The sequence below is a fragment of the Gossypium arboreum genome, chromosome 8 (assembly GCF_025698485.1).
Source record: "Gossypium arboreum isolate Shixiya-1 chromosome 8, ASM2569848v2, whole genome shotgun sequence".
NCBI lineage: Eukaryota > Viridiplantae > Streptophyta > Magnoliopsida > Malvales > Malvaceae > Gossypium > Gossypium arboreum.
In genome coordinates, this window is record NC_069077.1 from 20,294,775 (window position 1) to 20,307,965 (window position 13,191).

Consider the following 13,191-nt stretch of genomic DNA (forward strand, 5'->3'; position numbering starts at 1 on the left):
CTCCAAAATCATCTCTCGAAACCATAGTAAAAAGGTTAGCCATTAACACCGAAAAGTTCCAACAAAAGACTAAAGCACATCTTCAAGAAATGGATCAATAAATGAGTAAGTTAGCTCTTACGGTTAGTCATTTGGAGAACCAAGGAAAATTACCATCTCAAACTGAGCCGAATCCACTTCCAAATGCAAGTGTTGTGACCATAAAGGATGGGAAAGATTCAGAACTAGTGCCTAGCACGAGTCGTGACCATGATGTTGAACAAGAAGCTGAACCAGTAGTTCCCACTGAGCCAGCGCCTCATAAACCATTTGTGGTACCTCCCTTATACCTTGGAAGGCTTACCCAAGTTAAAAAGGAATGAGAGGAAAAAGAAATCCTTGAGACATTCCGAAAGGTAAAAATTAATTTTCCTTTTCTTGATGCAATTAAACAGGTTCCACGCTATGCAAAATTTTTAAAAGAATTGTGCACCGGCAAAAAGAAGCTCTAAGGAAATGAATGGGTGAATGTGGAAGAAAACATTTTTGCAGTGCTACAAAAGAAAATCTCGTCGAAGTGTAAGGACCAATGTATGTTTTCTATATCCTGCAAAATAGGTAATATTGGCATAAAAAAAACCATGTGTGATTTAGGAGCATCTATTAATGTTATGACTTTATCTATTTTTAAATTGCTAAACATATGTCCTTTGAAAAAAATAGGAGTGATTATTCAATTGGCAGATAGGTCATGCGTATCTCCAGAAGAGGTGCTGGAAGATGTCATCGTAAAGGTAAATGAGCTAATTTTTCCTGCAGACTTTTACATCATCGACATAAAGGATGACTACTCAAAAAATACTTCTGATATTTTACTCGGGAGACCATTCCTAAGTACTGCACGTACAAAGATTGATGTTCGAAGTGGAACCCTCACTATGGAATTCGAAAGTAATATGGTAAAATTTAATGTTTATGCGGCGATGGGCCAACCCAGTACAATGTTGAATATTTCTAGTGTTGATATTATTGAACCACTAACGAAATTTCATTTTGAGTATGATGAAGAGGATGAGTTACAAACTGTGCTTTATAGGAATACAATGGATAAACTGGAGGAATTAATAACATTCAAAGAACTAATTCGTGAAACCATTATTCTATTGGAGACTCCACAATTTCCTAGAAGTCAAGGTAAATATTTTGTACTTTCTCCTTGTAAAACTAAACTCTCACCTTCTATTTTGCAGGTTTCGGAATTGGAACTCAAATCGTTACTAGAACATTTAAGGATTCCGATAGAGGAAAAGGCAAACCCGAAAGGAGAAGCTCAAAGACGCCTTAATCTACCATTAATGGAGGAATTCCAACTGCACATAATGGAAGAATTAATTCTTGAGAAACCAAACAAATAACGCTCAGGTCGTCGAGCTAACTACGTTAAACAAATGTGCTTAATGGGAGGCAACCTACATTTATTTTTTTTTATTTATTTAATCTAATTTTAAATTTAAGTTTAGCTTGAGAATTAAATAAAATATTATTTTAATCGATTTGATCGTGCTGTTTTCCAACAACAACCACCTTCAACTATAGACGAACGACTTCATCACATTGAAGCTCGCCTCGAAATAATGGAAGCCAACATCTCAAACGTCCTCTCCATTCTACAAAGTGATCACTTCCATCGCCCTCCGGCCCATTAAATATAAACTGGGAGTACACTTTCTCCATTCATATTATTCTTTTTACACATTGGGGGCAATATGGGCTAAGTAGCGAGAATTTTGGATCATGCCATACTTTCTTTTTGCATGTGTTTTGCTAAGAATAATTTTTAAATTCATTTCGAAAATAAATCTCTAATTCTTATGTTTAATTTACTTAAATAAGTGGGTGAATCATGAATAACTATTGGTTGCTTGATCAATGAATATTTTCTAGAATTGAAAATGTTATGCCTTAGTTGATATTTCATGAAAATTGTTGGTTTTATTGAACTTGCCTAATGAAAGTACTCATTTAAATAAATAAATAAATAAATAAATAAATAAATAGCTTGGTTAAGAGTGAAGATTCGGAAATGTGACCAAATTAAGTAACCGGGATGAGGTGCTTAGGTTGTCATCTCATTTCGCGTCAAAAGGTTTGGTGACGAGCCGTAGCTTGTAACACTCCGCAAATCGAGCTGCCTTGAGAAATAAATCGACTAAGGGCATGTGAAACTAAGCAACCGGGATGAAGTGCTTGGGTTGTCATCTCATTTCGCGTCAAAAGTTTTGATTATGTCTCGAATTCATTAAAAATAAAAAATTAAATAAAGAGAACGTGTCGGGTTGAGTAACCGGGGTGAAGCGCTTGGGTTGTCATCTCACTTCACGTCAAAAGACTTGACTACGTTTGAAAAAAATAAAACAAAAAAATAAAAAAAATTATATAGGTATAAATAAAAGCATATATTGAGTATGACCGTTTTGCATGTTTGATTGAGCCAAAATTTAGTGAAATAGTTGAGTTTGACATGCTGTTTGAGATTTTATAAAATGCTTATTGATTGAGTTTAGCAATTATTTATTTTTGATTCACCTAATTGTTTGATGTATGCTTGACTAGGAAAGGGGGTTTTGATTTTGAAAGGGATTGACAAATTATTTTTAGTGGATATCATGCTTGAGGACAAGCATCGACTAAGTAGGGGGAATTTGATAGCAAGATAAATTCATATTTTTAATATATTTATTTTTGGATAATTATTAAATAAAATGTTATTAAATTTGGCTTTTTCTTATCAGGAATAAAGTTGGTGTGCTGAATTCAAACTCTTAGAAAAAAAGGGCTAAATTGGAACAAAAAGTAAAGAGGAGGGCTTGATTGAAAGATTGAAGATTCAAAGATGATTAGATAAAGATTTTGAAAATTTTTTTAAAAGTGGTTGGATAAAGATTGAATGATTTTTATATTGTTACAACTCTATAATTAATTTAAATTCTAGTTTAAATTTAATTTTAAATTTTAAATTATATACTAATAATATTTAAAATTATTTATGATAACATTTATGAAAAATCTAGTTAAATTTTAACACTAAAAATATGTATAAATATCTAATAGTTACAACCAACTGAACACACTTTACTTTTTGACATTTAATAAATTCTTTTTTTTTTCTTTTCTCTCATCGTGCGTCACCCATATTCTGTTCTTTCAAATTTTTTTTCCTTTAACTTTTAGCTTTTTGGTTTAATTCCTTCCAAGGCCCTTTCCCTTTCCACCTTTTACAATTCCACAAAACTACTTTCAAATCATGATTTTTTTCATAATTAACTAAATCTTTTTTAGCCTTAGCCCTGTTATCATTTCGACAAAATAATTGTGAGATATAAACCAACACTAAAGACTTTGCAATTCGGTATTCGCTATCTCTCCGATATATAAGATAGTACAAATTCATCCCTCAAAGTTGATTCGATTTCAATTCAAAAAGTGCGCGTTAGGTTAGAATCGTTTGGCGTACAGTTGGGAAGCTGAGTCGGCGGTGCTGTATTCAAAATCTCATGAACAAATTGGCGTGTTCAATTGAAAAAAGCTAGTTAGATTCCGTCAAGGGAGATAGTGATCAGATTTAAACGACTATTTTTATTTTCCAGCGTTGCAATGCACGGGTCATGAGCACGATTATTACCGCGATAACAATTTTGGTCACGAGAAAAGGCGAAATTAGACAACTAGTCCCTGTGGATTCGACCTTACTACGCTATATTTCAATTTACTGTTATTTTATCGTAAGAATTTATATTTGGTGGTTTCGACGCCCATCAACTTTAAAAATAATTAAACTCACTAAAAATATTTCTCAATTTTTGTGTTTCTTCCATATTTCGATTCTTTTCTTAGTTTTATTATTTTTCCATTCCTTACATAGCAAAGTACAGAATTAGCCTTCAAAACAATAAAATCACATTGCTTACTTGTCCATTCATCAATGCAATGGCGGAGCCAGCCCAGGGCCAATCCGCCCTAAAGTGTAAAATTTTTAATTTAATCTTTTCTAAATTTACATTATGGCTCTCTTAAAAATATAAATATGCCCTCCCAAGATTTAAGTTTTTTACAATTTGTCTCTTTGTATATATATTATAACCCTCCTACAAATAAATATAAGTAGGCCCTTCCAATATTTTTATAGGATTAAAATAAAATTAAAAATTTATTCTTGATGACTTGTGGATGATATTTTTATTAAATAATAATAAATTAATGTTTATTTAATAGTTTACTTAACATAATAATATATATAAAAGAAAATAAAAGATGAAGAGATTTTATCATCTTTCTTCTTCATATTGGTGCTTAACAAGAAAAGAAGAAAAAATTTATCGTTTTTTTCAATTTGAAGTATAAGGTATGTTTTCTTTAAACTTTTTATAGATTTTAATATTTGAAACTTATTTTACATATATGTACCAAAAACTTAATTAATATACTTTTTAAAATTAAGAATTTAATCCTTTTATTTTTATTTTCAGAAATTTAATTATTTTACTTTTTATATTTTAAAATTCAAGTTAATTGTTAATAATGTTGCAATTTTGAAAAAAAATTTACTTAATAGTTATGTAAAATAATAATTAATTAACTTAAATCTAATAAAAAATTAACAAAATTGTTCCACTTAAAATTTAAAATTTAAAATATAAAAGATTAAATTCTTAAATATAAAAGTATAAAACTAAAATTTAAAATTTATAAAAGTAAATAGTTTATCACATATTTTAACCTAAAATTAAAAAAAAAAAAAAAAAAGAGCTGAGCAGTGAACCTCTTAACTGCAATTAATTATTGCTTACCCACATGGGGCCTGAGCTGAGCAGGCCTCCCACTTATATATAAAGCCCATAAAAGTGGCAGTATGGTCCTTGCTCGCCTCTCCACAAAAAAAGGATTATTTTTTCCTCTGTCCTTCCCTTTCAACGCAGACCGAAAGGCGGAGTCCTCCCACAATCTCTTGTGGCCACCAATCACGCTCTACTCTTTAAGGTAAAATATTATTACTCTAAAATATCCCAACATGTCAGATCCGATGTTCTTTCTTTCTGTTGTTTACTTATTCTAGTTCCGTACTTTTCTCATAGATCTATACCACTGTTCAACTGTTAGCTTACTGTTCTACTATTCATCATTATTCGTAGATCTGTTATAAATTTTGTTTGCCGAGAAATGAATTTTAAATAATTTTGTCCACGTTTGATCTGATATGTTGTCAGCAGTAAATACAATGTTATCTGTAAAATTGAGTCTTGATTCATTAGATCTATTGGCCTTTGAGTGCAATCGGTGGCCTGAAAATCTGTCCGATCTGCATCTGACCCTTACTTGTAGTTGGATTCTTCCGACCTGTTGCTTTCGGTTATTGGTACTGGGTTACGAATCTTATATTTCTCTTGTTTGTTGCTTTGCGTTACTTTTAAGCTAATTCTTTCTGACCTTTTAAAATGGCTCATTTCACTCCCTTAAGCTCAGTAGCAACTGCTTACTTTAATAGGAGGCAACATGTTATGTAATTGTAGTTTAAACATTTTCAAACCTTTTCCTCAGAGATTTGTCACCTCATAGTGCAATACTTGCATTTAGAATACATTTACTTATGTTAGTCAGGTGATAAACTGTGGTTGATGTTTATTGTTCGTATCTTCTAATATTTTGTAAGATAGTAATATAACAATCGAATGTCAGCTTACCTGATGTATTTGTTATATCTAGGACTGTTTGGGATGTTTTTAAAATGGCCATGTATTTCATTTGATCCTACGGTTTTTTACTTGCTATTTATTAGTTGTAAATAATTGTTTTCTGCATATGCTAGTGTGATGATTAAATTCTTGTGTCCGGGTTGCTTTTGCTTATCATTTTGCTTCATATTATTTTCGTCTAGATGTATATCCCCTTTAGTTTACCTTGTTGCATCTTTTGCTTGTGCTTGCTACAAAATTTTCATTCTGCAAGATATTTTGAGTTTTAGGTAGTTTTCATGGTTATAGCACTTTTGTGTCCATGATCTTACATCTGACTGTGTTGTCATTTTTTACAATTGATGCATTGATATGTTTGTTTCGAGTAGCAGACATTTCTTTTCATTTTTAATTGACTCGCCAGCTTTCTTGCAGGGAAGTCAGCATGGATCAGGCTCAACACCCAACTGTCATGCAGAAGGTAGCAGGGCAGCTCACTCGTTTTAGCAATTCCCAAGATTTTCAAGGGTGTGATGGGTCTTTCCGTAGGCCTGCTCTCTACCAAAGAAATGTTGCATATCAAAATTACTCCAATGCTGCACTGCAGTACCCTATTGTCCGAGCTTGTGGAGTTACCAGTGACATGCCTACGGTTCCATCAACAGCATCTGCTATTTGTATTCAAGCTCCTGCTGAGAAAGGGTTTACCGGCTTTGCTGTTGATTTCCTTATGGGTGGAGTTTCTGCTGCTGTATCTAAGACAGCTGCTGCTCCAATTGAGCGTGTTAAGCTTTTGATTCAGAACCAGGATGAAATGATTAAAAGTGGTAGGCTCTCTGAACCCTACAAGGGTATTGGTGATTGTTTCAAGCGAACGATTAAGGGTGAAGGATTTGCCTCTTTGTGGAGAGGAAACACCGCAAATGTTATTCGTTATTTCCCCACTCAGGTTAGCATAGCAATTGTAACTATTGTTTTTTTGTTGAATTGATTTGATTTTTCTTGTGTGTTACACCTATTGCGTTGTTCCTTGGGCAACAGGCCTTGAACTTTGCTTTCAAGGACTACTTCAAGAGGCTTTTCAACTTCAAGAAAGACAGAGATGGTTACTGGAAATGGTTTGCTGGTAACTTGGCATCTGGAGGAGCTGCTGGTGCTTCTTCCCTTCTGTTTGTTTACTCCTTGGACTATGCGCGAACACGACTTGCCAATGATGCAAAGGCTGCAAAGAAGGGAGGAGAGAGGCAATTCAATGGCCTTGTTGATGTCTACAGGAAGACTTTAAAATCTGATGGTATTGCTGGGCTTTACCGTGGTTTCAATATCTCATGTGTTGGAATCATTGTTTACCGTGGTCTATACTTCGGAATGTACGACTCCCTGAAGCCAGTGGTTTTGACGGGAAAGATGCAGGTTAGTTTGTTGTTTGATAGCTATGTGAATATAAAGTTGTTTTTATCCTGTGTGATTAAATAATTCTGATTGCAGTTTGTTTATATGACAACATTATCTAGTTAAACTGATCCTCATTTGTATGTATGTTATTATTATTATTTTCACTCATTGAGCTTGTAAATGTTACTTCTATAAGTAATGTTGTAATGACAAGTTGCTTTTTGTTTCCCTCTTTGATAATTGCAGGATAGTTTCTTTGCTAGCTTTGCCCTTGGTTGGCTCATCACGAATGGTGCTGGCCTTGCATCCTACCCGATTGACACTGTTCGTAGAAGAATGATGATGACCTCTGGTGAAGCAGTGAAGTACAAGAGCTCACTTAATGCATTCTCTCAGATCTTGAAAAATGAGGGTGCCAAGTCTCTATTTAAGGGTGCTGGAGCTAACATTCTTCGTGCTATTGCTGGTGCTGGTGTGCTTGCTGGATATGACAAGTTGCAGCTCATTGTGTTCGGAAAGAAATATGGATCGGGTGGTGCTTAAACTTTTGGGTATATTTCCCTTTTTGGTTCCGTTTATAGGTTTAGATGGTGATGAAAAACTCTTTAGTCCGGATAAATTTATTTTGGCAAAGATTTCGTTAAAATAATTCAGATTTAGTGGGGACTGGGGAGTTGTTCTCCTAACAATTTTTCTATTTTACCATGAAAGTTTTGCTTTAGAAAAAATCTCATAAAAAGAGCAGTGTAATGCCATTGCCGCCTCTCTGATTTGTTGGTTTTTATGAATTCAGGGATACTTTATATTTAAAGTTCTAATTTTAATAATTGTTTCTGTTTCAAGTTGTTAAACACTTTGTTTATGGGAAGGTTTTTATACGAAGTGTTGTACCTGGTGACAACCATGACAACCATCAAATAGTGATATATGATATGTTACATATTTTATGTTAATGCATCTATCAATACCATAAAATATTTAAATCGTCCACATGGTGGATGAATAGACCCACATATATCACCATAAATACATTTCAAAAATGCAAGAGATTCAATCTCAACTTTTAATTAGTGATGGTTTAATAATTAGTTTACCTTAAGAATAAGCATTACAAGAAAAATCCTTGAATTTAAGAATTTCTTGGTTCTTTAATAATAGCTCAATTGAATTCTTAATTATTCTTTGCATCATAATAGATTCGAGATGACCTAACTGGTTATGGCAAATTGTAAAAGGATGTGGCTCTAAAAACTTTTAGTTAGAAAACATGTAGTGTTTCCAAAATATATTTCTTTCTACATTCAACATTTGTAATATATAGATATTCAATATTTTTCTTATTCATAGTTTTAATATGATATCCATTAATACAAATATCTTTAAAACTCAATAAATTTCTTTACGACTTAGTGGAAAATAAAGCATCATTAATGACAAATTTTGTACCTTTAGTTAATAATATAATAGCTCTTCCAGAGCCTTCAATAAATTTTGAATTACTCGATATTGTATTAATATGAGCATCACTTATTGTTAAATAAAAAATATTTTTTATCTTTGAGTATAATATGTGTTGTAGCACTATCTACAAGACACACGTCTCCATTGATTTTGGATCCAACAAATTTTTGTTGATCATTCATATTCTTAAGTAGAAAGAAAAATCAAATTTGATTCCTCCCGAGAACTTTAAGCAAATCACTGCACAAGTCTAAAACCCTTTTTTTTCGTCAATTTTGGGGTAGCCAAGCAACTAATTTGAATGCTAAGTTAGAAAAATAATGAAAGTAATTCAATAGGGGATTAGAAAGGGATAGAAAGCAATTGGGGTATGGGTTTCAATTTTTTGGGGGTTATCAAATGAAAAATAAGGACAAGATGGGATTAGAATTATGAAAAAAAAATTTGAGTATTGTGTTGATAACGTGTTATACAATAAAGAGAGATAGAGAGAGTAAAAAACAAAGAAAATATGGGAAGCAATAGAGAGTGTATTTTATTGCTCAATGGAATAATTACAATGCTTCTTCAAAGTCTCTATTTATAGGCATAAGAAATATAAATGAAGTAGAGATCTAATTCTAATGACTACTAGATTTTAAAGTACATCAAAACTTATCTTGATCTTAATGGACATCCATAATATTAATGATATTTTTACCCTTGTTTATGAAGTTTGAATTGGCATATCATATAAGTATTAAGGTGCTTTTTGAGACATTTGATTTTCTTCGTTGCCTTGATATTTTGCTTCATTTGCATGCAATTTGTTTCAAGGATTGTGTGTCATTGTCCTTGCATATACTCTACTCAAGACGAAGCAATTTAACTTGCTTTTTTTGATTATTATTTTTTATGGTTATTTTATTGTAATTTTGAAAGTAATAATTTTCAGGTTAGGTATTCAATCTTAATAAACACTAGATTATGGTGAAAAAAATATTATATTAAGAAATATATATTTATTAAAAGTTTGTATTAGAATTGTAATTGGGTTTTAGTTCGGTTGCCATCGGTATTCATTAGAGAAATGTATTTGCACGTGTTACATTAGCTTAGAAATTGCATTTCAGTTTCTTCAATTGTCAAGTAGTTAGTTTCTAAGTTGTTGTATTTTTGGTATTTTTTGTTAGTCTGTTGCAGAGAAAGTTAGTGTAGGATTCTTGTTAACATTGACTAAGATTTGCAACTCATAACCTCTTTGTATAAATATTAGACTCGATCTCATCATTATGAGATTATTAATCTTTATCAATAAAAGAAGTCAACCTTAATTTGTTTTCTGTTTTCATTTCTATTGTTCATAGCTTAGTTTTAGTTCTTTGTTGGCTAAGCGAGATATCGAACATGGTATCAAAGTTAGCTAAATTGAGTAGGTTTGAGTGGTTTCATTGCTAATTTCAGGTGATTTGTTGTTCTTGCTTTTTCTTTCATCATGGTGAATTTAGAAGTCGAAGCTTCTTGAGATAGTAAAACAGAATCATGTAATTTAGATGGTGTTCAAGGAGAGAGTGATTCAACATATTTTCTTGTGTTTCCCTCAAAGGTAAAATCATTCATTCTTTATGTGTAGAAATGCAAATTTGGCCACTTAGTGTAGAAATGTTGTTATCAATTTGATCACATATTTTCTGGCATTGCTCCCTAGTCTAGTGGTGAACAACCTATGAATTGTAATGATCCAGTTTTTAGTGGTATCGAAAAATACTATTTTGAAACCCTATTTTCATAAACCAAGTCCATAAATAAAAAATAAGAATATTTATAAAGTTAATATGAAAATATAATAAAGAATGGTTAAGAAATTTAACTGATAAAATAGTTAATTAAAGCTCAAAGGTTAAATTGTAAAAGTCCAATTACTATTGAGTTTGAATTAAGAGTGAAAAAGCTCACTCTAAAAAAGTTTTTGAAAAAGGAGAAAATTCAAAACAAAACTTGTTAAAATAGTTTTATTTTCTATAAACATAGAGATTCCTCAAGATTTTATAAGGGAAATCTTGTTAAGAGTGTATGGGTCCCTAAAGGACTTAGTGCTACTCAAGACAAGGAAGCTCTTTCAAAATGGATACCTAAAGATATTAAGATTTTGAAGACTAATGATTATGAACCCAAAAGATATTGGGTACCAAAAACTTAATTCTATGTTTGTAGGTAAGGTGCATTGCTTTAGGGTGATCAAATCCAAATTTTATGTGATTGCACCTTAATGTTGATTGGTATGGTAGTTCATTTGTTCTTTATTTTTAATATCTATCTTTAGATTAGCCACATTCTTTTCCTCTTGAGTTTTTCTTGATTTTTTTATATAACAAAAAGAGGGAGAAGAGAAAGGTAAATTTTATGGTTGATTGATTACTTATATGCCAATTTTAGTGACTATGTTTTTAAAGCAAAATGAAAGTCAAATTTGAGCTTATTTCAAATTTTTATGCTTGAAATTTTTATGCCTTAAATTGAAAATGATTTTTATACAGGGGGAACTTAGATTGAAAATAACGAAAATGATTTTTATATAGGGGGAACTTAGATTGAAAATAACTTTTATTAAGGGGAAGCAGTCTATTTAAAAATAAATTTATAAAATGTTTTGTTATACCAAAAAGGAGGAGATTGTTAAACTAAGCCTTATTGAATAATATATTTTGAGATAACAAATTAAAGTGTTTTTGAATAAAAGTAAAGTTGAGCAATTTCATAAAATTAAGTTGAAATGGTTTCAATTGAGTCAAAAATTTTCAAATATGTTTTAATCCTTTTCAAACTAGTTAGAATTGCTCCAGGACAAAAAGTATCGATATTTTACAAGATATCGATACCCCTTTGTTAATCGATACCAAATTGACATTCTGGAATTTGTAGCCTCCATTAGGTATCGATCTAGTATCGGTACTTTTCATAAAAGTATCAATAAATCCCTCAGGTATCGATATTCCTGCTCCAACGGTCACTAAAATTAGCATTAATTACAAAAAATATCGATACCCTTTTAGTAGGTATCAATACTCGTTGCTGCAGATGAAGTTAATGACCTGGTATTTCATCTCCAACGGCTATATTCACTTCTACAACAACCACAAAGGTTGAAAATCAATTAGAGGGTATAAATACCATCTTCCAAAGGTTTAGCAACAACAAGAGACATGTGCAAAGCTTAAAGATCAATTGTAACGGCCCAATTTAGGGCCTAGTCAGAATAGTGGTCTCAAGACCACAAATACAGAGTCAAATAAATTATTTTATTATTATTTTGGAGTCATTGCATCTTTAATATAGTGCATGAAAATTTTGGTGGAGAAATTTTAACGTTTTTTAGCCTAATTGCGAAAAAGGACTAAATCCCATAAAATACAAAAGTCCTAAATTGATAGCTAAAGGTTTCAATAGCTAGAGAAGGAAAATTTGGGGTCTTTAAAGGGCAATTAGACCCTATTATGATAGCATAGCCGACCATGAGAAAAAGATGAGACAATTTTCAAGGTTAGGTGGAATTGGGTGGCTTATTTAACTAAAAAGGAAATAAAATAAAGAAAGATGATATCATCCCTTTTCCATCTTCTTTCTCAACCAATTTTCATCCATTTTTGGGGGTTTTGAACTTCAAAATTTTAAGCAACTTATCATCCTTAGAAGTAAGTGATTTCCATACCTTTTGTTGATGATTTTTGCATTTTTGAGACCCTTGAAGCATGAACTTTCAAATGAGGGGTATATGTTGCAAAATGATTAAGAGTTTAGGGTTTTTCCATGAATAGATTCGTAATAGTTGCTGAGTTTTTATGGAAGAAAATGAGTCTTAGTAGTGTAATAGACAACTTTTGTGAAAGGTGTTAGCATGAAAACACCTAAAGGGACTATTTTGCACAAGTTATAAAATAGTTAATAAATGTGTGAAATAGAAAGAATTTGGAGTTGCTATAAGAGTAAAAAAAGTTCATCTAGACTTAAGATGCAAAGAAATTCGATAAAAATCGATTTTCGAGTATAGGGGTAAAATAGTTATTTTGCCAAAGTCTAGGGGCAAAATGGTCATTTTATCGAAGATGTGAAATTTTAATTGCTTAATTTTATTTAGTGATTAAATGAGTTCGTTTTGCTATTTTAAATTAAGAATTGCCAAATTCGAACCTAGACCGGGGGAAAGCCAAGCAAATCGACTAAACCGACTAGTCGTGTACGTTTTGTAATCCGAGGTAAGTTGTATGTAAATAATACAACTACATCACTAATGTATATGTGTTGAATTGTATTGAATTAATATAGCATGAATTGCTTGATTTTGAAATTGAGAAAGTATGATGATAATAGAGATAGTAGAGTTCCCCTTCAAACCTAGGAAATATATCGGATATTCATGCCATGACATATGGGTTATTGTGGGCTAGTGTAAGACATGTCTGGGACATGCATCAGCCACATTATGAGAGCCAGTGTAAGACCATGTTCGGGACATGGTATCGGCATTAAGACAAGTGCTAGTGTAAGACATGTCTGGGACATGCATCAGCCTCGAGACGTAAGCCAGTGTAAGACATGTCTGGGACATGCATCGACTACGAGATGTGTTAGTGTAAGACCATGTCTGGGA

At 32.0% G+C, this 13,191-nt stretch overlaps 1 protein-coding gene across 1 annotated transcript; it reads left to right on the forward strand.

Moving 5' to 3' along the window:
• The first annotated feature begins 4,850 nt into the window (after positions 1 to 4,850).
• On the forward strand, positions 4,851 to 7,954 carry LOC108470017 (ADP,ATP carrier protein 1, mitochondrial). Its single transcript, XM_017771193.2, has 4 exons — positions 4,851 to 5,016; positions 6,144 to 6,657; positions 6,750 to 7,121; positions 7,350 to 7,954. Exons 1-4 carry the CDS (start codon positions 4,889 to 4,891, stop codon positions 7,644 to 7,646), a joined length of 1,311 nt encoding a protein of 436 aa, XP_017626682.2. The 5' UTR covers positions 4,851 to 4,888; the 3' UTR covers positions 7,647 to 7,954.
• The last annotated feature ends 5,237 nt before the right edge of the window (positions 7,955 to 13,191 follow it).

Bases quoted from the DNA above. Each gene is read 5' to 3' on its own strand.
- LOC108470017 (XM_017771193.2), top strand. From the start codon at position 4,889: ATGGTCCTTGCTCGCCTCTCCACAAAAAAAGGATTATTTTTTCCTCTG. The intron at 5,017-6,143 runs GTAAAATATTAT...GCTTTCTTGCAG, and splicing joins ATCACGCTCTACTCTTTAAG to GGAAGTCAGCATGGATCAGG. The intron at 6,658-6,749 runs GTTAGCATAGCA...CTTGGGCAACAG, and splicing joins TTCGTTATTTCCCCACTCAG to GCCTTGAACTTTGCTTTCAA.